This window comes from Protomyctophum bolini, assembly GCF_963924005.1.
Source record: "Protomyctophum bolini genome assembly, chromosome: 21".
NCBI classification, from domain to species: domain Eukaryota; kingdom Metazoa; phylum Chordata; class Actinopteri; order Myctophiformes; family Myctophidae; genus Protomyctophum; species Protomyctophum bolini.
Window position 1 is genome coordinate 19,681,922 of NC_137882.1, and position 24,618 is coordinate 19,706,539.

Sequence of the window (24,618 nt, forward strand, 5' to 3'; positions counted from 1 at the left end):
GCAGAGAACGAGACCGATTTCACCGCCGCTCACCGCCAGTGGTGTAAAGTAACTAAGTGTATTTACTTAGTACTTAAGTACAATTTCGAGGGATTTGTGCTTTTCTTATTTAGAGTATTCCCATTTTCCAATGCTTTCACTTCTACTCATCTACATCTCGGATCCAAATATTGTACTTTTACTCCACTACATGTATTTGTCGCAATGCATTGTGAGCTTGTGTAGTTCTGCTATTTTTAAAGGATTTTTATACATTTGAAAACTTGAAATGGGACAGTCTGCAAAACGAATACTTTCTACTTTTCGTACTTTAAGTACATTTTGATACCAATACGTTTGTACTTTTACTCAAGTACATTTTGGATTCCAGACTTCTACATATAACAAAGTATTTCTATATTGCAGTATTTATACTTTCACTTAAGGAAAAAATGTGAGTATTTTTTCCACCACTGGTGGAATGTTGGATTTCGCCGCCGTGTGACGTCTGCTTTGCCGACGCTGTGCTCGTCGTCACGGCAAAACAAGGAATGAGAAAACAACAGAGATAGAAGCGGCTCGGAGAATTGCATGCCATTTCAGACCGTATTATGTTCAAATGTCCCCACAGACGTCATCAATCTCCCACCTCTTCATCATCATAGCTATTGTGTGGAAATGATTACTTTCCAGCATAAAGATAAAGGCGTCTCTCTCGTCCTCTGATAATATTCAAATATTTCCTGCCATTACTTATCTCTTCCTCACCAAGTGTGACTGTATATATATATATATATGGCCACCTGCCTATACGACCCAGAACCCGCCACCGTCGCTCTGTCTCGCCGTTAGTGTTTTTTACCTAAATCCTTCATCGCTCATTCTTTCCGTTTCTTTATGCTTCCCTACCATCTGTATCGGTTTTATGAGATCGATAACAGCAGGTACAACAGAGCAGAGAAAAGAGAAGAACTGGCGGGGGGTTCGAGAGAAAGAGACAGACAGAGAAAGAGAGAGAGGGGCATATGGAGAGACAGAAACGAACAAGCAGCATGAATACAGCAAGACACAGTATGAGCCCAAATGATAAAATACAAAGTACAAACACACACGCCTCTCTCTCTCACACACACACACACACACACACACACACACACACACACACACACACACACACACACACACACACACACACACACACACACACACACACACACGTTGGTTTCCATGAAGTGTGGGAACCAACAGCAGGGCCATCACTCTTGGGGACACCACTTTCCAGTGGTCCCACAGGCCTGAAAAAAATCAGGCAAGTTAAAAAAAAAATCTTTAACACAACTATCACCTCAGATTCTAGATTGGATGAAGTAATTTCACAGACTTGTCCTGACCATGCATCTTGGGGACCTATATTAATCCGTCGATTGTGGGGACTTAATTTGCATAAATCACACACCTGTTTTTTTACACCAAAATGGGGACTCAATGTCCTGGGGACATCTAATCAGTTTCATACTGAATTTTATGCAGGAAGCTTGGCGTACAGATACAGACTTACAGATTCAGAGTGGACCCTGTAACATAACCCTCAAACTGTCTGAGTCTGTCTCACAGGAGAGGCTAGAGAAGACAGCTGGGCACTAGATGCTTTGAGGAAAGAGCATATAATATGTTCACTAGATTTTACTGGATTGATACTTGACATTATCTTTACAATATAATTGTGTTGAACATTAAATGCACTGAATGATGTATGCATGTAGATCCTTTTGTAATGAATAAAAAAACAGACAAGATGTATTGGCCATAATAACGTAGGGCAATATCTAGGGCAATATGTCTATTTTCAGGAACTCAACAGACATGTATATGACCTGAATGTTTTACTTAAACCATTAAGAACGCGTGACACATCACCTTAGCTTTTCACTGCTACCATTCTTTTAATGTCAGCTATTGAAAAATAGCTGACCATTTGTCATAGCTGGCTCTTGGCCATGTCAAACATTGGGATGCAGGAGACAGAGCAACAGTGTAAGAAACTGTATTTATTATGCAGGCCTTAACATTACAACTTAAAGAGGACAACTATGAGGTGTGGAGTCAGTGATCAGTGGTGTGGTGGTGATGGATGTGTGGAACATGGTGTGGTGTGTGTGTGGATGGAAAGAATAAGGTAAACATAGTAGGAAAAAAATGACAATGCTTTTTTCTTTTTTATAAAGTATATTTATTGTTTTTTTAAAGACAAACAGACATTACACAACAAGAACATAATAACAAACAAAAGAAAACAAAAACAAAAACAGCTCAGGTACAACACTATTATAAATAAAAAGATTGAATATACAAAGACATGACAAGGACAATGAACCATAATGACATAATGACATAAGTGACTTTCAAATTTTTATAGACTCCCTATCAGGGTATACCTCCATACAGTACATTAATACATATATTAAAAAGGCAGACAATAGTTATCATAGGCACCAAATCATTACAACAAGAGCAGACCCATGCATGCTCCACTCAAAGGCGACAACCGCCACCCCTCCAGGCGGCAGGGCCACCGCCCCAAGAAGCGGCCCCGATGCAACGCATCGAGACCCCTGCCCGGGCGACCATTCCCCCATACCCAAAGGGCAGACAAGCCCCCACCCAAAGCAGAGCACCCACTAGGGAAGAATGCTGGCATATAAGATATCTAAGGTTGGTACGGAAAACCTCCAAGTATCGTGGCAGACAGTGTGGTTCCAATATGATTCAAATAAGGGTCCCAAATTTTGTAGAAAGTCTCCAATTTAGAATGCAACATGCATGTAATGTATTCACAAGGAATACAGCCCATTATAATGTTATGCCATGATTTATTTCAAGAGCAACATCCTTGATTCAAAACAAAATAATATTTTTCCAAACGTTGTGCTCACTGGAGTTTGGGACATATTCCTCTCCACTGTCTGGTGTTGAATACAATATTTCAGAGTCATCAAAGCTTTTGGTCCTCAACTGTGATGAAATAACATCATCTTGTTCACTGTCTGGAGTTGAATCAAAGAGTTCATCAGAGCCATGAAAGCTTTTGGTCCTCCTCAACTTTGGTGAAAGAGGATCTTCTTGTTCACTGTCTTCAGATGAACTGAATAGATACCTTAACGTCTTGGTGCTTGGTAAGCACAGTAATTTGTCAGTTGAGTCAGTGAACTCTTTGTGGTGGTTTGCTGGAGCCATGCGTGTCTGTGGGGCAGGCTCCATCCCCTGGTGCACACATACACACACGTCGTAGAACATCTGTGAAGAATAAGATTCATTGAATATTTTAGACAAGAGGTAGGCATGTGAATGTGCATGTTGAATTCACTTATTGTACGTTTAATAATATCACTAGTATTTCAACATCCTGATTTAGTCCAATACACCAGTATGTTGGACAGTAGGCATTCAAACACATTTTGTATGTGGTCTATGAAGACTTTTAATACAATTTAGGCTAAAATGCATGACGGGGACAGACGTCTTCTGAAGTTTAATTTATTCAGGGTACAAGCTTGCTTAAATACACACACATATCCACAACTTAAAACATGCCTTTTGGGGACCCCATGTTAATGTGCATGATGGGGACATAAATGTCTACTGAAGTTTGAATTATTAGCTTGCGTAAATACACACACACACCATAAAACATGCGTTTTGGGGACCCCGTGAGGTGTACATGATATTACTAGACATTAGGACAATAAAATAAACTAATTATGTTGGACAGTAGGTATTCAGTACACACTTTTAGTTATGTGATCTACAATATTTAGACTTTTAATGCCCTTTACTTTAGGCCAATGTGCGTCACGGGAACATACATGCTGTTAGAGTTTTTAACGGGCCTGACAATTAAAGCCTGGACCCGAACTGGTCCAGCCCAAGGCTTGGCCTGGCCCAAAACATTACCATAATGTTAAGCCTGATAAGCCCCAGTAAAGGAATGTTGCAGGCATGTCATTCAACATCTGGTTAGAATAAGATTCATTGAATATTTAAAAGACAAGACGTAGGCATGTGAAAGTAGTGCACTTGACTATCAATGTTGAATGCACTTTGAAAGTTTCTTTGGATAAAAGCGAGTTCGAAATGACTCATGTAAGATAATGTTACTAGTATTACAACATCCTGATGTAGTCCAATATACCATTTTGTTAGATAGTAGGTATTTAGAACACACTTTCAGTTTTGTGATATATATAACACACTTTAAGCTAATGTGCATCATGGGGACATATAAATACACACACACATGTATTCTGAAGTTTAAATTATCTTGCCTTCAAGCTTGCATAAATACACACACACACACACACACACACACATCTTAAAACATGCATATTGGGGACTCTGTGCTAAATGTGCATCATGGGGACATCTCTTCTGAAGTTTAAATTATTTTGCCTTCAAGCTTGCATAAACACACACACACACACACACACACATCTTAAAACATGCATATTGGGGACCCCGTGCTAATGTGCATCATGGGGACATATATGTCTTCTGAAGTTTAAATTATTCCGCCTACTATCTTGCATAAATACACACATCTAAAAACATGCATTTTGGGGACCCCGTGAGGTGCACTTGTTAAACTGATATTACTAGATATTAGGACATTAAAAGAAACAAATGATGTTGGACAGTAGGTATTCAGTACACACTTTCAGTTATGTGATGTACAATATTTAGACTTTTAATGCCCTTTACTTTAGGCTAATGTGCGTCAAGGGAACATACATGCTGTTAGAGTTCTCAACGGGCCTGACAATTAAAGCCTGGACCCAAACTGGTCCAGCCCAAGGCTTGGCCTGGCCCAAAACATTACCATAATGTTAAGCCTGATAAGCCCCAGTAAAGGAATGTTGCAGGTATGCCATTCAACATCTGTTTAGAATAAGATTCATTGAATATTTAAAAGACAAGATGTAGGCATGTGAAAGTAGTGCACTTGACTATCAATGTTGAATGCACTTATTGAAAGTTTCGAAATGACTCATGTAAGATAATGTTACTAGTATTACAACATCCTGATGTAGTCCAATATACCATTTTGTTAGATAGTAGGTATTTATAACACACTTTTTTGTGATATATATAACACACTTTAAGCTAATGTGCATCATGGGGACATATAAATACATGTATTCTGAAGTTTAAATTATTCTGCCTACAAGCTTGCATAAATACACACACATCTTAAAACATGCATATTGGGGACCCCATGCTAATGTGCAACACAGGGACCACGTGAGGCCTACTTATGTTACACTGATTAGGACATTTAAATAAAAGTGGGGTACAAGTGGAAAAGGCATGCTGTGTTGCTGAAAACCTCTCCACAAACCTCTCTAGAGCACAACTACAAAGATTTGGATTACATTTCCTCTACTGCAACAATCTCACTTTGAATATAAATAAGTAAGTCAGGCTTATATGTTTGAGAACATGTCCTCACCTTAGTCCGCCATGGCCAGTCAGTTTCCATGGTTGTAGCTCAAATTTTCACCTGGTAAGATGTCTCACAGCAAAGAGACTTGAGGTGAGGTTTCTCTTCTCCTTGCATAATTATGTTCTTCCTCTGTTTATTACCCTTATACTTTGTCTTATACTTTCCTGAACCTGCTAGTCACCAACCCCACCACAACATGCAGGGAAGCGACTATTTAGGAATATGTATCAACATTGATATCAATATGTATGGCACCTGAATTTCCCAAGGATAATCAATAAAGCTTGCACAGTACAGATGGACAAAAATAATAAGTTAACGCTATTTTTGGTACATTCTGATCTATGTCCTTTTGCTAAATCCGGTTGCAATGTAGGCTCATCAATTGCAAATTAAGTAGATGGTTTTTAGTATCAAGTATACAATAGTATTAAATTAATGGTATTATTAAATATGACAATGTTTGGTTTCACTGTCTACATGGGCGACTTTAACGCACTCTGAAAAAGCTGCTTTGAACAGTCCTGACATATCTCTGCACAAGACAGTGGTCGGAATGTGAGGTCGAATGTGCACTCCACTGTACTGTACTGTGCTGCGCTGCACTGCCCTCCACTCCACTGCACTGCACTGTACTGTACTGCACTGCACTGCACTGTACTGTTATCCACTGTACTGGTATCCACTGTACTGCACTGTTATATACTGTACTGTAATACGCTGTACTGTACTGTACTGTACTGTACTGTACTGTACTGTACTGTACTGTACTGTACTGTTATCCACTGTACTGTACTGTACTGTACTGTTCTGTTCTGTTATCCACTGTACTGTACTGTACTGTACTGTACTGTACTGTACTGTACTGTACTGTTATCCACTGTACTGTACTGTACTACATTCCACTGTACTGCACTCCACTGGTATGTACTGTACTGTACTGTACTGTACTGTACTGTACTGTACCATTACACTTACTATTACACTATTACACATATTAAATTATTACACTATTACACTAGTACACTGTTTACGCTATAACACATATTATGCTATTACACTAGTACACTTTTTACACTATAACACATATTATGCTATTACACTAGTACACTTTTTACACTATAACACATATTATGCTATTACACTAGTACACTTATTACAATTACTATATTACACTTAATACACTATTACACTATTACAATTATTACACTATTACGCTATTCTACTATTACACTTATTAGCCTATTACACTATCCCTCTATTACACTTATTACTCTACTACACGTGATAGACTATTACACTTATTATACTATTACACTATTACTATTATTCCACTAATACACTTATTACAATTATTTCACTATTGCACTTATTACAATTATTTCACTATTGCACTTATTACACTATTACTCTTATTACATTATTACACTTATAATCACATTGCTCCATATTAATCATTGACAGGGGTGATCTTGTGTTCTTCAATGTGTTTTGGCTGGGGACCCCCAGGCAATGCTTTGACCATGTCTCGTGACCCCCGCCCCGCCCCCCTCCCCAACACCAATACAAATTGACTCTATACATATTTTGGCAATACTGTACTGTACTGTATTCCACTGTACTGTAATGTACTGTACAGTACTGTTATCCACTGTACTGTACTGTACTGTACTGTACTGTACTGTACTGTACTGTACTGTACTACATTCAACTGTACTGTACTGTACTGTACTGTACTGTACTGTACTGTACTGTACTGTACTGTACTGTACTGTACAGAGAGACCCCCCCAGTGAAAACTCCTGTAATGTAGTGCACCATTCAAAATGTGTTCAGTTGATCAAACTTAGCTACGGTCCCCGTAACGCTGGTTTGAGCTTATGGAAACTTATGTAAATCTCTGATCTGTGATTGGCTAGTAGTGTTTTTGTGTTCTCACACACACTCTCACACACACACTGCAGTACCAACTATCGCCTGCTGGGGGATGTCCCCATTATTAACACACTTGTCATGAACTGTGTGTGTGTGTTCATGAACATGAAAACATGTTTTATGGGACTTGCTAAAAAAATTACACCAGACACATCAGCAACCTCTCCCCTACCTCCTGAATGATTTGTGTTATGGGGACCTACACATTTGTCCCCATACTGTTTGAGGTCCTCTGTAGGTGACTGTGTAAACAAGCATGTGTCCCCATTATGACGGAGGAACAAACGCACACACACACACACACACACACACACACACACACACACACACACACACACACACACACACACACTTCAGAAGTTCTGGTTATATGTATGAAGGAAAGTGGGTAGACAGGAGGGGCCTCAATGATTCCTGTTTGTTGATTCTACATGTTCCTGGGATGTATGACCTCTGCATTCTGTATTACCTCGCTAATGGATTCTCCCATTATACTGTATGAATGTTTATGTGTGCGTGCGCACGTGCGTTTGGCGTGAATGTGTGGGGGGACAGAAGAGGCTCCATATTTCACACGACGGTGTGAAGTAAAAAGGGCCTCGACATGATTGCCTTTAATGTTTCACATAAATCAAATGAGAAGAGAAGAGGGGGGGGTTGAATGTCTGCTGGGGGTTTGTGTATACACGCTCGGAGGGAGCGTCTCAAATCGGCCTTCGCTGACACTTCTGATTAAAGCTTCTCATTACAACACAAATAAACAGTCGAAAGGCATTCGGGCGTCCATTTGTTAGCGCGCGTGTGAGCTGTGCGCTGAGAGAGAGAGGGAGAGAGAGAGAGAGAGAGAGAGAGAGAGGGGTGGTCTGTGAGGAAATCAGGTGGTCTCCGAAGGACAATTTGCCAGAACGCTCGAGCATAATGCACAGCCACGTGGACTGTCTGGTGCCTGCTGGAGTCAGAGGAGTCCGTTTCTGGTTTTGATAGGGAAGCTGTGATTGGTATTGTGTCCATGCAGGGTCATCCAGCGAGGGCTGACATGACAATGACGATGCAGTGTACTGTGAATAGTGGAAATAGCCGATCTACAAGCTCAAAACACATCTCATCGTTATCAACATTAGGATCATGACGATGGGGGAGATTATGCAACAAAAAAATTGCAATTATCTCATATAATTGCGATTACGCGGTGATGTAATACTTGTGACAGGCCTATGTGTAAATTTGCCCTTAAGGGTCCGTTAATTTAACACTTCACCATGTACCTATATCCGTGTACGGGCTGGCTCGGAAAAGCACACCTGCGTGCACACACCGGTGCACGCGAACACACACATACACAAAGCTGCCGCGGGAGCCTTCCCAGACAGGCGGCATTTGCAGCACTGCACTATATACTCTCTCTCTGTCTCTCTCTCTCTCTCTCTCTCTCTTGAGCAGTTAGGTGGCTGGTTGCTGTGACCTAGATACAGCATGGCGTGCTGCATCCCTAATGGGCCGTTTTGATCATGGCGAGCGCTGACAAACTCTGCATCCTCCTCAGCCAGGGTGCTGCCTGCCGAAGCCTGCGCCGGAGCTGTTTTTAATGATGTGCAACCACGCTTCAGTCACAGTGTGGATGTTGCGGGAGCATGCTATACAGCAGTGGATGTGGACCGGTGGGTGGCGAGCCCCACAGGACAGTGAAGTGGCAATTTGAGGACTTTGTAATACATCAAAAAACGGTCAAGTATCGGCCAAATTGTCAAATAATATTAGAAAGAGGCCAATTTATTTTTGAAATGGCAAGCTCAGAGGCCTCAGGCCTTGTGAGCTTGTAGATCAGATATTTTCACAGTTTGTATCCGTGGAATCAGGTCAAACCAAATGTAATACATTAACTCGCGTGACATCATCATCATACCTGGAAGTTATGGGGGAACGCTTACTGAGTGGCAAAAGTACTTTCTGGCCTTGACAGCCCATACACCCAACAGAAAAGTCCTATCTGATTGCATTAAACAACGTGAAATGACATTAACTCACTTTGCCACTCACTTTATGCAAGCTCATACCCTCTATACTGGAATAGCTCCGCGACAAGACTTCAAAATCAAATCAAAATTATTGTTTGTTCACTCAAGAAATGCTCCCACACTGAAATAGATTGTGAACAAACTACTGTAGACGTGTCATATAATTGTTTTCTGTTGCTAGGCCGTGTTCCTTTCCTTTGTCCCAACTAACCTGCCTATAGCTGATGAGTCATCGACGCCAACACGAACAAGAACTATTTCCGCAGCTGATGTGAAGCTTCGCTTCGTTTGGAAGCTGCCCAGCTCTAAAGGAGAGGTGAAGGAGAGCCAAGCAGGTTGTCTAGTTCTTAAAACAAGAGACTGAAATACATACACTGACACGCACGCACGCGCGCACGCACACGCACGCACGCACGCACGGGCATTGCATTTGAGGCGTCGGGGGAGATACGCCAGCGGAACCATTGATCCGTGACATACATCCTCCCAGCATTCCGAGGGAGACGGGGAGACGGGAGAGGTCTTTCTGTCAATGCCACGATGAGTCTCGAGGGCAGAGGGGAGAGACGGGATTGTTGGACGCATGGGAGATGGGAGGGAGGGAGGTATGGGCGGGGGCGGGGCAGCGGCATTGAACGGCAATCCTGAATATAGAAGAGGTACGGCTTAGGGATAAGTAAGCAAAAACCAACAGATGGAAAACAGACCGATGTTCATCACGGTGATGCTATGAAGGGTAGCTCCACTAAACTGATCACCGTTGTATGTCCGTTTGTCCTCTTCTGGCCGTGGAAGCAGGACACTGTCGCTGCAATATGGTTGAAAATATCCTTATCCTTATATTTTAACATATATGGTTTTCAATTTGGGGGTCCTTGACTTGAAATAAATACAGACACATACATCTGATTCGAGGCGAAAACGTGGGACCTGGTTAGCAGGCGGGCTGCCACTCGACAGATTGAGGCAGCCGCTTTGGCAGTGGCCTTGGCTGTGGTGCATCCCCAGGGGGGAGGCTATAGGGGGTCCGTGGCACCACCACCACCTGCCCTGCTGACAGGGCACTGGAGGCATTCTGCTGGGATCAGCCATATGCCAACATCATCTCTGGAGAACTGCAACCAGAGAGGTTCAAGGGCTTTGGGGAGAATCGGACGTGCCCCTTTGATATGCTACTGTTTACTGTCCAAAACAGCCTGGCGTTTATTTGTTCTCTCTCTCTCTCTCTCTCTCTCTCTCTCTCTCTCTCCCCCTACACTGGCAGGTGGGGGTGAAGAGACAACAACACATACACATCTCTCTCTCTCTCTCCCTCTCATATGCCAGTGAGAGCCCAATTAAGCTTCCTTTATGACAAACAGGGAGAGCAATCCCATTCCGGCCATGAGAAGAGTCTCCGTTTCGCTGACACCTTCGCCAAATCGAGGAAAAACACATTGGAGAGAGAGACAGAGAGAGAGAGAGACAGAGAGAGAGAGTCAGTGGGGAAAAGAGAAAAAAAGGCGACTTCACCTCACAAACCCTGTCTCGGCGCACTTTAATTGGTCGTCTTTGGCGGGTAAAAAAATCAAAAGCGCGATCTGACATCGATTGATACCTTTGTAATTCAAAAGCAATTTTGGCGTTGTATACACCTGTTCCTTTTACCGTCTTCTCCCAGCTGACAATGTGATTGTGTGCCCCTGCCCCCCCCGCCACACTCGCTCAGATGTGAAGACGTGTGAAGATATAGCGTGTGCGCCGCGTGCATCACGCAAGGCCGGTTGGACGGGAAAGGTCATTCGGCAAACGCTCCCCACCCGTCCAACCCCCACGTTTCATTACCACGCTAAGCCCAGCGAAAAGGCGAGTGGACTAGCAATGAGTCTCACTGTAGCGTTGCAGATTCATTTGCATGTAGCGAACAGAATGAGAGGCGGGGGGGGGGGTTGTAAATGGGTTCTCTCTCACATTTCTCACCTCTGTTTTTTTCTGTATCAAACACGCTTTGCATTTCTAATTCAACTCATTTCACACTCTCGTACGTTCTGTTTATTTCAGTTTTCATTGCTTTTCTATTTCTTCTCTTCTTTTTTTTCTCCCGCATCTTCACAGGCAGCTTTTTGAAGCCACAGGGGCAAAGCTGGTTCTAACGTGGGAGGGGGGGGGGTGTTTATTTGTGCCATTTTGGAAAAAATAAAATACAGATTGGGGTCGTGTTGTTCTTGCCAGGGTCCATTCTTTGTGTTTCCTCCTTGTTTTTCTTCCAGACTCGGCTCATATCCTCCGGGAGATGACTCCACGTCAATTTAGCCTCACCTCTGATTGATCAAAGCAATCTGGGGGCTGAGGAACACACTACTTCAAAGTGGATTCTCAAAGCAAGAGAAAATAATATAAAAAAATATAAAATCAGAAAGGAGGTCAAGTATACATGGAGAGGAGAGGCGCGTGTTTCTTGGGGTGAGGGGAGGTATGTCTGTGTGTGTGTGTGTGTGTGGCTGCGCGGTTGCGTGCGCGCGTGCATGCATGTGTGCGACTGTGCGGTTACTGGTTAGATCATTAGTAGTCATATAGTCTGTGCTGGCTATGCTGCTGCATTTAATTTGGGCTCCTTAATAACACACTTTATGAACTCAGTCATGTTTGCAGCCCTTACTCCCAGACCCAGCGACACAGAGGCTGGTGGATCTCATTTCAGGCCCACAAGATTTCAGATTCAATTAAGCACACGATGCGATAGCAGCGACACCCCTCCTCCCCCACGCACGCACGCGCGCGCACGCACGCACGCACGCACGCACGCACACACACACACACACACACACACACACACACACACACACACACACACACACACACACACACACACACACACACACACACACACACACACACACACACACACACACACACACACACACACACACACACACACACACACACACACACACACACACACACACACACACACACACACACACACACAAGCATTCACTGTAGGCCTCAAGGCGTATTCGGAGGCCCTTGCGTGATCATTCTAAACCTAATTACTCTGAGGCTGTCTGGTCGAGGCCCAGCAGTGTCCAATCACATTTGCATCGAGTGGCCAAACGGTGAGACGGAAGTGGAACCGGACAGCCCTAACCCGTCCCCAAACTCTGGTCGACGGCTCTGTTCTTTGCTTTGTGGCTATATACACAGTCACATTGACAATTATGGGTCAAGTTTTGCACTGTCAAGAGTCTCAAATGTGTATTTTACACATCCTTTGCCTGCATACACTCTCGCCCCGGTTCTAATCCGGTGACCACCAGGTATTCCTAAATGTAACCTCAGTAAAATGATGCCTAAATCTAACCAATTATTCCTAATCTTAACCTCAGTAAAACTATGCCTAAACCTAACCTTATTCCTAAATGTAACCTCAGTAAAACTATGCCTAAACGCAACCTTATTCCTAACCTTAAAAGGTGTAGTCAAATGGCTTTTTTGGACATTTTATTTAGAAGTTTCAGCCTCAGACGGCAGGATCTAAGTTTCTGAACCAATCAGAGCGTTGCATACCTCTAGGCTATGGGACCGTAGGTCATACGCGTATTCAGAGTGGTTTGTTTACAAAGTCACAGAGAGACGGCAGAAAAGCCAGGGGATTTTCTTCTAACCTGTACACGACCTATACATATTTTAGCGTGATGATTAAGTTGAAAACGAGTAATACACTGTCTGGATGTCATCTTGAATTGGATTAAAAACAGAGGATTTCTGTAATCAGTAGCAGCTGTGTTTGGAGGACGTCTAGCAGTGGGAATCAAATGGGTGAGCTTCATTTTTATTGGCTTTTATTGATGTGGGCCTCGACACGTCATCACGCAGCACGTTTTTGTTTTAAGGAAGTAATATATATTTATTTTATAGACTTTTGGTATAAAAACACACAACCAGGCATCCATCGTTAGGTATGCCCATATGATGACCACGGATATGGTCTAAACGTGTGAAAAACGTATTTTTCATTTCACTACACCTTTAACTTCAGTAATACTATGCCTAACCCTAAACTGGGGGGGGGGGGGGGGGGAAATGGGAGCTACCCTTAGCTGACTCTCTCTGTCTGCCCCGTGCGTCCCCCCTCCCCCCCACACACCGGACTCCCATCTCAGCGTGTCTCCATCTCTAAAAGCATCCACCAGGTACCGACAGTGACAACTGACAACCCATTTAGTTTTCTTCCTCACGCGACACACATCACATCTTTGTGTGACACAAAGATGCACTTAGGCATGACCTCTCTCTCTCTCTCTCTCTCTCTCTCACACTTCAACAATGTATTCCACAAAAAGGACAGCATATACAAGGACACACACACACACACACACACACACACACACACACACGCACGCACGCACACACACACACACACACACACACACACCCACCCAATTAGGTTTTTTTGTGTGGTACCGTCCCAGCGGCGATAATCTTCTCTGTCAGACAAAGTGCTGTTGATTGTTTTGCCAATACCCCCCCCCCCATGCCTCTATGGTACATGACTGGCAGGACAGTAATGGTCTGTCCACGCCCAGGGAACAGTCTTTGGAGAAGCTCATGCTTCAAAATGACCCTCTTCTTAAAAGGTCCACAGAACAGGCAAGGCGAGGAGATGAAGCTCCGAAAAGATGTTTTCCAAAGAGTTGTAAAAGCGGGTACAGGCTTTTGTTTAGACATGCTATTGGTCCGACTGTCATTAGAACGTCAACCTATCTCAAACCCTAACCTAAACGCTAGCGTTGTTTTTAACCTACCTCAAACCCTCACCTAACCGCTAGCGTTGTTTTTAACCTACCTCAAACCCTCACCTAACCGCTAGCGTTGTTTTTAACCTACCTCAAACCCTCACCTAACCGCTAGCGTTGTTTTTAACCTACCTCAAACCCTCACCTAACCGCTAGCATTGTTTTTACCCTACCTCAAACCATAACCTAACCGCTACTGTAGCTCTGTTTTTAGCAGGCGCTATGAGGATAGGAGCGAGGGGGAGAACAATCATAATCGGCTCTCAGATTGCACTGAACAGCTGTCGGCTCTCGCGTACCGAGACAGCTAATTGCTGTTTTCCCAATCAACAGTGGAATCATCGCGCTGGTACACGGTATTATTCACGCACATGTGTGAGTATGTGCGGGCATGTTCAGATTGTTCACATTAGGCACACTCGCGCCTGTGTGCGCTCGCGCACATACGGTACACACACACACACACTCGCGCGCACGCACAAAAAGCTGGGGCTAATGTATGTGTTGTGTTCGAGCGCTAACACTCAAAACTGGCTAACCCCGCCATCAGCTGTTCACACCCACATGAACAGAAGGCGTTGTGTGGGGAGGCAATCGACAGAGCAGCGCGCGGTATCTGAGCCACATCACGCTAACTAGCCTGCTCTGCTGCTATACAGATAAGGCAGCGATGGTTGCACGCACGCATGCACGCACGCACACACGCACGCACACACACACACACACACACACACACACACACACACACACACACACACACACAGAAAAGCAACCCCTATATCCACCCCCTGACTTCTCATGCAATGACAAACACACTCCAGTGCTCCCAGTGTGCATCCATACAGGCCAAGAATAATACAGATTGAAGGGTGGAAAGCATCCTATCTCCTCCTATCTCCTCTTCCTCCTGTCCTCTCTCTCCACTGCGTCTCCCCGTGGCCCAGAGTGGGGCTGCATCTGTGGGGCACACACAGAGTTCGGCAAGGGGGAGGAGGTCCCCGAGAGGAGCTTGGGGGGGAGGGGGGGGGAATTGGGATGTCGGGCTGTCACGGCGGCGAGCTCCAGCGCAGGCTGACGGGTTGCCGTGAGGCGTGCCACTTATCAGATTGGCGGGGCGCGGTGCGGTGGGGTGGGGTTGGGCGGGGTGGATTGCGGGGGCGAGCCCTGGGGAGTGCATTGAGGTAGAGGAGGATGAAGGGGGTGAGAGGAGATGGTGGGTGGGGGGGGGAGGTGTCAAATCCCATTAACACAGGCCTTTCATCCGTGCACGCGCATGCACACACGCACGCACACACGCACGCACGCACACACGCACGCACACACGCACGCACACACGCACGCACAGTGGTGGAAAAAGTGCTCACATTTTTTACGAAAATAGCAGATCTACAACCTGTAGTTAGTTTGTAAAAAATACAATATTTGGATTCGAAGTATTGGAAATACTCAAGTAAAGTACAAATACCTAAAAAATATACTTAAGTACAGCACTTAATTATAGTAAATGCACTTAGTTACTTTCCACCACTGTACACGATGGCCACAGAAGTCCTCGTCACTAACCACGGTGCCGTGACTTCCCCTGTGAAGATCTCCATCCCTCTGTCGGCTGCCTCTCCTACACCCCCACCCCCCCCCCCCCCCCCCCGCCTCTCCCTCAGTGCCCTAGTTCACTTCAGTGCACACGCACCACCTCCTTGAACCCCCCCCCCCTCTCTCGCTCTCTCTCCCCCTCTCCCCCTCTCTCTCTCTCCCTCAGCCACCACCCATCTGTGTCTGCCTCCTCCTGTTCCTGCTCCCCCATGATGCACTGCTCCTGCTCAGCCAACGACGGGACGCAGGCTGGGACCTCATATACTGTATATACTGTTCGTGCGCACGCATGCGCACGAACACACACACACACACACACACACACACACCAAGGGATGGAGATAGAGCTTTTATGTGGGCGGTCAGTTTGGCAAAGAGGATAAACAACAGCTCATTATGCATGTTTGTGTGCACGTGCGTGTGTGCGCGTGTGTGGCCCTGCATTCCAAGACATGACTGTCTCTACTGCCATGCTAACAGGGCCCTCGGCGAGGCCTAGCTACCGCTATACGAGAACTCAGCTGATAGGATCGCAAACTAATGATCACATGTTATCCACTAGAAAGGACATGAATGATCACGCAACAATGGCTGGGAGGATAATGGATCCACACTGCCAGACTGCCTGCATAGACACACACACATGCACACGCACACACACACACACACACACACACACACACACACACACACGTACACGCAGACAAACACACGTCCTAAAAACAACACTGGGGCATGTAGCCGTCTCAGCCTCAGGCTGGTTTGTGATGTTACGCACGCATGCACATCTCCATTCATACCTAAGAACAGCGTATTACTGGATGATGGTACAGTATGATTGACCTGATAATAGCAGCCTGCCATGCTATAGAGTACACTGTGACTGTACAATATGGTTCCTATACAGGGCAGTCACTCTCCCACTCACCCATAGCGTACATGCAGTGTCTTTGCTGCAGGCACTCGATTTCTCCCTCTTCGACCCATCCTCGCACTTGGCCTCGCAGTCTATTTCGGGGACGTTTTCAGACCAAGGGTCCCTTCGCTGAGAGACAGAGATGAAGCAGGGACCTCCCACTACGTATACGGTATATATTGAATACAGCTTAAACGTTGTCATAGATCCCATAGATCATAGAACTTTTCTATTTTTATGTTGGATTCATGTAACATGTTTTTTAAACCACTTAAACCCTCAAAACGTGTCAATACTTCCCCTCTACACAAAATCTCTTTTTCGGAATAATCGATTTCATCTTATATCTTCCCCCCGGAATAGGGATGCTAGGTTTCCAGTAGTAAAAAAAAAAAAGGCATACAAACATTTGTGTGTGACTGGACCATAGTACCGACTGGTACCGTAGTACCTCTGAGGACATCCCTAGGGGTCCCGGACCCCCTGCTGAAAGCCCATGGTCTATTTAACTCGGTGTCTCATGCCTCAGTTCTGTGCCCCTCCCCCCTTCCCCCCACCCTTTCTCTCTTTCATCAGATTCATCACGCCCTCTCTCGCCCGTCTCCCCTGGCTCCGACGTTAATGCACTCCCAATCAGGCTGTCCATTAGGCGTCGCACGCCCAGCCATGCGCATTCATCAGCGCCGTCCGAAAGTCACGCAGGCATGCAGATGAGCTCACATTGCAGGCATATTGCAGGCTCCTTCACATCTCCTCAGAGGGGGAGACACGTGTGATACATTTAAATATGGGAGGAATGTAAAAAGAAAATAAATTAAAAGAGAAGCCTGATTTATACTTGGGTCGCGTGCCGGTGTCGCGCAACCCGAAATGATCTACAAGTTCACAACACGTCACTCTGCACTCGCGTCGTGAACTTGTAGATTGTGTATCTTTAGTGCGGGGAGTATATAAATTAAACAAGAGTGTGAGCCGAAACTCTTGTTGCGTGGAAATGTCCACTTCATGCAAATGAGATCACGGAGATGAGCGCATAAGAGAGGCGTTAATCTAATCGGGGGGGGGGGGGGGGGGGGGGGGATGCACTGTGATACATCGGTGCATTCAAACTCACTCATGCAAAGTACACGCTTCGTATACGAGCTTCAACAGCTTCAAAGACCCTCTCCCTAGACAGACACACACACACACACGCACACGTCTCTGCAAGAAAGTCTCCATTTGTGAATTACTGTCAAACTAACTGTCAAAAGGGAAAAGATTCATTTAAAGTGAGACATCTCTCGGTATCTCCCATTATCTCCTTCCGGGCCCGTCACGCGCACATGAAGAGTGAACCCACTAATACTCTCCAAGTGGGCTCTTTCTCCACCGCCGAGGCGTCAGTATTACTCCATTTCTTGCCTTTTCGACTGAACAAAAAAAAAAGTTTGCTTTTATATTATCTCCGTCGAGACACATTCGCACGGCAACTCCGCTCACCTGACATCCGTTTCCATCTCAAAACTTTAGACTTCTTCAGAATCACCTCTCATGTGAGGCCCGAGGGCAGAAAATGCATGCACTATGAGAGTGACACAGACACAGAGAGAGAGAGAGAGTGAAGAGAATAGAAAGATACGTAGGGGGACCTCTACAGTATTTGTGAAGCATGCATTTGTTGGTGATGAAACGTGAGAGAGCTCTCTCAGGGCCATCTCGAGGAGATGAATACATTTGTTGCAACGTGGAGAAAGCGTGCCAGATATCATCATGAGAAGAGCAGGGAGAGAGAGAGAGAGAGAGAGAGACAGAAGACTGAGCTGCGTGCTGGTTGGTTGGGGGAGGCTGCCTCCTGACGAAACGGGCCTGGAGCTCAACGCAATGGGCGGGCGAGCGAGGGGCGTCAGGGAGGGGATACTCTGCGTGCCAACTCCTAAGTGCGGCTGGCACTCAGAGATAATGAAGAGCGATGACGGGGCGGTGGAGGGAGGGAGCGAGGGCACGGCGAGGGCCGAGGGAAGGCAGGACGAGCCTGACACCTGGACTGCGGAGGACGCGCCACACCGCCATGCCAATAGAGCTGATTGCATGTCATCCCGGGTGCCCAACCCCGCGGCTAGAATTTACACCTTACATTTGCTAATCAAGCACACTTGTGTCCGTGCGTGAGTGTGTGCGTGTGAGTGTGTGCGTGCGAGTGTGTGCATGCTTGCGTGCGTGTTAATGAACATGTCCACTTCATGTTAAGTATACTGTATGAGTACACTTCCATGCTTCCTGTGCATGTGCACACGTGGTTATGTATGTGTGTGTGTGTGTGTGTGTGTGTGTGTGTGTGTGTGTGTGTGTGTGTGTGTGTGTGTGTGTGTGTGTGTGTGAAAGGGGGGGGGAGGTGTGGGGGGGTAATTAGTGGGTTTTTATCACGCTGTGGGATGCAACTACAATCGGAGAAAAAAGGCGCTAACGCGCCAACAGCGACAGATAAGCGAGCTCTCCCGACTTCCCCTCAATCATGACCCTCACAACACAAGTTGTTGTCTTTATTGTTCATTACTGAGGGCGTGTGCCGCGATACGCAAGCTAATCCCATTAAGCTTATCCGCACAAAAAACAACTTACGGGGATGATGATAACGGACCGCGCCGCCTCCAAACCTTTAATATATGCCATATTAAAATGAGCACAGAGTCCAAAATAATTAATGTGGCTCCCCTTGTTAATTCCCCCCTCCCCCGGCGATAACAGGTTCAGCAATGTGCTCCCTTGTCAGCCCTTAATTTAAACCCCCAGGTTGATTATTTTCATCTTGCTGGGTTCTCCTCTGCATATTATATGACACAAGGTGAGCACTGTGGATAGGTGCAATATGAGTGTTAAATCAATGAGAGAATTCTCATAAGCTATACAGAATAGTAGGCAACCATCTGAGTTTGCATAAGGCAGCCAGGGGTCTTGGACGCCAGGGCCAAGGACCCTTACTGTAGCTGAGACAGAGGGGAAGCATGGGCTCCCTGCTTCATCTACATATTGGATTCATGTTATATGTTTCATTTCAGACCTTTGATTTAACTAGGCTATACTTAACCCATTTTGGTGTTATCATGTTATGCTTTAGCTATTTTTGAAAAATCAAAGAACGACTGACATAGAAACATAGCTTTTTCAGAAAACTGTCAGTATAAACCTGAGCTTTGGCTCTGTACTTCATCTGCTGTTTTTTCACCCTATACACCAAACATCTTAGTCTTGCAGGAATGTACTTTTTCCTTGAAACTGTGATCTTCAGAGGGACTGACTATACAAGGTACTACACAAGATACAAGCAAGTGAGGACCCATTAAGTCACTCGTGTCTGTTTCTGTGTCCTTACAAATAATATGTCTGCTCAAAAATATAATAAAACATATAAAAATGTGCATGAAAAACCTAGGCTTTCTCAACCACCATGACAGATAATACCGATCCCGGTATGAAATACAGCAAATTCCCAATAAACACTTTCTGCACAATATCCAACATCCAATATTTCATCCACTGCAAGGGATTTATATCTGAATAACAGTACCGTATATGGCCGTGGAAAATAAAATAACGCTGGTTAACAAATGCTGAACGTGTTTTGGTGGGGAGAATGCCATGCGCACGACTATGAATAAAACATTGTCTGACATTGTCTGGCTGGAATATGCCTTGGGGAGTCCAGAGGTCGATAACCCCCCTCCTCGAACCCCTCTCACAGGGCCGGCATAACCCCTGATTAGCGCGGACAACATCCTGCCAACGCATTCATCTTCCATAATGCTCCAGTTGGTCCAAAAGGGACCACTGGAGTCACATTAGCACAACGCGTTGTGAGCTTCTACATCTGCTATTTTCAGCAAGTGTACAAATCAGCCATTACGCCGCCATCAAGGCCCGCCAAAATACATTTTAGCCGACTAAATCATCTGTAGATTTAGTGGGACTAAAATCTTATGATATTTAGACAACTAAAACTAGACTAACGCTAAAACATTCCAGGTTACTAAAATGTGACTAAAACTAAAACTAAATGTGCTGTCGAAAAACAACACTGCACTGTCCTGAACATCTCACCCCATGAGACTCAAACACAGTGTCCTCAACCTGTCCTGAACATCTCACCCCATGAGACTCAACCACAGTGTCCTCAACCTGTCCTGAACATCTCACCCCATGAGACTCAACCACAGTGTCCTCAACCTGTCCTGAACATCTCACCCCATGAGACTCAAACACAGTGTCCTCAACCTGTCCTGAACATCTCACCCCATGAGACTCAAACACAGTGTCCTCAACCTGTCCTGAACATCTCACCCCATGAGACTCAAACACAGTGTCCTCAACCTGTCCTGAACATCTCACCCCATGAGACTCAAACACAGTGTCCTCAACCTGTCCTGAACATGTCACCCCATGAGACTCAAACACAGTGTCCTCACCTGAACATGTCACCGAGGCCCTTCAGCACGCCCTTCTTGGCCTTGCTCTTGTCCCTGTCTCGGTCCTTCTCTGGCTTCTTCTCCCTGACGCCTCCTTTGTCCCGGTCTTTCTTGGTGTCGTCCCTGGACGGGTCGGGCAGGATGAGGTCGGCGCTGTTGGACGTGGAGCGGGTGCTTCCCTCCGTGTCCTCGTCCACTGGGGGGACAAGGGGTAAAGATATACACATAACAGTGACTAATAGGAAAGCTGAACAAGCAGGCAGGCAAAAACAAACAAACTTTCATCAACCTCCTGGGAGAGAGACTGTCGGAAGCGGCACACGCATGATTATTTTACAGAGTTCCTAAGTAACACTTCTGTCTATGAAGTAGTAAAGAAAAAACAAGAGCTATCAATGGAATAGCTGCGTCCCACATGGCACGGAGGCTTTGAACACAAGCACACTGAATCCATGCGCTTCATTAAAGCTGAATACATTTACTTTGAAGCTTGTCTCAGCGTTGGAGGTTATACCGTTCTCTTGAACATGCGGTATGTTCACACGCCCAACGATGTGTTTCAAACCTTTGGTTTTCAGGTAGGTCACAAAGGAAAACACGCTTGGATCATCGGAGGCGTTGCTATTTTTTTCCTCCATATTCGTAGAACAACCACGAGATTCCAAAATTTGGACGGCGATAATGATGATACTGCTATCAATCAAGGATCATCATTTTCAGTTTGAACTCATGCCGACCCAGACTTTCAAATTGAAACCAAACTCCTTGGGTGATGCCAGGGCTGATTATACCAAAAGTTTCCATCGCATCTAATCAGGGCCGATGTGTGAAATGTAATTAATCTGTCACTAATTATTCATTTAAATAATCTTTTAAAAAGGCCTCGGGGGGTGATATGGGGGGAAGGGGGAGACTTAATTGCAAATGTGCCACGCGTTTGCAATCACCGCCGCCCTTGTCTGCTCTCTCTGCAGCATGAAGTAGGACCATACTACTTACTATACATACTGCCGCATTTGACAAAACAAATGTGTTTATCAGAAGAAAAATAACTAAAGCGAAATCATGAGTGAGGAGAGGCTGCATTCACATTGCATGGATCTACGGACGGTTTGCTTTCTTTCACAATCCGTCGAATGATCTCGCCCTATCTCTTCCATCTCAGCCTCCCTCTCTGAAAACATTACTGAAGAGGACTCTCGTCCGCAGAGCGGTGTGTTTGAGAGGAATAATGAGTCGCCATCTTAAGGTCTTGGATTGGGGATCGGTTTAATCACGATTTCAGGTTTGCCTGCTTATCATCCACTTAAGTGCAAAGGCGGCATAACGCAGATGTGAGCCACATCTGGCTATTACACTCACAGAGATTAGCACGCAGTGGTGCTAATTTGGCTATTCCGAATCCTTAATGTTGCCAAGCTGCCGATAACACGCCAAACATTGTAATCCTGGGTCTCTCAAAGGATTTCTGCGTGCGTACAGTATGTATGCAAGCATATACATAATGATTTTTCATTCGCTCCACTAGAACAGACCCGAATATGAGGGATTATACGATCGCAAGTTCATTCACCATTTGACCCAAGTTATTCAAGGAATATGAATCTAATCAGGAAACTGTGTCTGAAACCTGTCCTGGACGGGGTATCCGGACGTAAACACAAATCCATCCACCCTGAACCAGATTCAAACCCTCAACCTTCAGCTTGTGGAGCCTCTCCTTTTAACTTGCACCTGCAGACTTTCCACACTCTGGCATCATGCTCATGTCATAACCATATAAGGAGATCCCAATGTATGGAGTGTGTTGTCTAACCTCAATGTGTCAAATCATTCAGCTGCTCCATATAATATGGGCACAATTGGGGCATGCCTATACAGTATATGGGCATAGATGACAGAGATCTCCATATACAGTATGGTGCAATAAGGCATACAAGGGACTAGACAGATACAGATCTACAGTCGATGTGAGGGCTGCAGACATGAGGGCCGAACCTCTAGTGAATGAATCAAATATAAATGTTAAATTATAAAGTCCATTCAATTATAAAGACCCACATTTCAGCTGCCAGCACCAATGCAGCTTGTGACAGACAAGTGCAAAATTACCAGTCTCATTCCAACAAATGAAAGAAGAGATTCTGTCCCACAGTTCAAAAAAGAAAAAGAATGAAAAGACAAACAGAACAGTTCGTAACACAACGGGTTTGGGGGGAGGGGGGAGTGTACGGTGGGTGGGTGGTGAAATACATTCTGTCGGGCGGGATATCTTGCTGGGACACATTTTCCTCCAGCGAGGCAAAGCATTCTTATTTTATGTAAATAAAAGTCCCTGGAGCAAAGGACGGGAGTAGCTTATCTGTCAACTTTGACTATTAACCTCAGTGACGAGCGCAGACCGGCTGCTTTTATCTAAATTGAAAAACAGAGTTATTTGAATATCATGGCGGGTGGGGAGGGGCGGGCAATATACCTCAGCAAGGGGGAGAGAGAAAAACGGCTGCTTTCCCCATTTTTTGTTGCCGAGATAAGGCCGCGTTTAGCAGCTTGCCGACAGAGCTTATGAGAACAAAGTGTTTCGGGCGAATAATTCCCTCTTTTTCAAATGCCCCCCCCGCCACAACCCCCCCCCCCCCCCCCCCCACCCCACCCCCTTGTCCCCCGTTTTAATGGAATCCTTTAATGGAAGATGGAAATATATATCTGGCGATTAGGCCTGTGGTGTTACTGTGTTATTACCTGTCAGCAGACGTAAGACACCTGTCTCTCCAGACCCGCGGTATGTCTTTTTATTTTTTTGTTGGTCACCACGCGCCTCGCAGAGACAGATATGCACTACCACTCCCTCAAAGAGGAAGGAAGGAACGTGTTCTTTTCAGATGGCGCTCCTCACAATGTTAATTCAGTAAGACCTGAGGCCGGTTCTACGAAATCTCTACCGAATCCTAACACGTTTCTGAAAGGTATGTCGGTGGTGCTCAAACCTTTTTCATGTCCCCCCCCCCCCCCCCATTTTGTGCCAGGAACCTCCTGAAGCAAAGATTTGAGTTAGAAATGTCCGCTTTAAAAGATTCAACAAGATTTGCACAAAAATAGCAGACCTACTAGCTCATAGCAAGGCACAAAGGCACAAAGTGCACTATGAGCTTGTATATCGGGAATATTTGAATAGCCAAAGTATACAATATGGTTGAAGTGGTTAAAATAATTGTGACACGAGTAGGTATATTAACTACTAAAAATGACACAGGTGCTTTCCCGGCGTTGATGGGTTAAAAAAGCTATTTCTTGCCTCTGTTGCATCCCGATACACAAAACCAGAAGAAAAGATTACCTGCGCCGGATGCCGACATGCTGTGGCACGGATACAAGTGCGGACCGTCTGTTTGTTTCCTTTATGCTTTAAGTCTTTATAAACGCTATTCCTCACACGCCGCATAGCATTTGCATTGAACCCGGCATG

At 45.2% G+C, this 24,618-nt stretch overlaps 1 protein-coding gene across 2 annotated transcripts in view; it reads right to left on the bottom strand.

The window, feature by feature from the left end:
* The window catches only part of LOC308336535 (partitioning defective 3 homolog), a 462,106-nt gene that overhangs the window by 110,566 nt on the left and 326,922 nt on the right, over nt 1–24,618 (bottom strand). For both annotated transcript variants that reach the window (XM_080793921.1, XM_080793920.1), the window contains one exon: nt 21,153–21,348. In XM_080793921.1, coding sequence (XP_080650047.1) covers nt 21,153–21,348 — 196 coding nt within the window. The remainder of the gene's footprint in view (nt 1–21,152; nt 21,349–24,618) is intronic.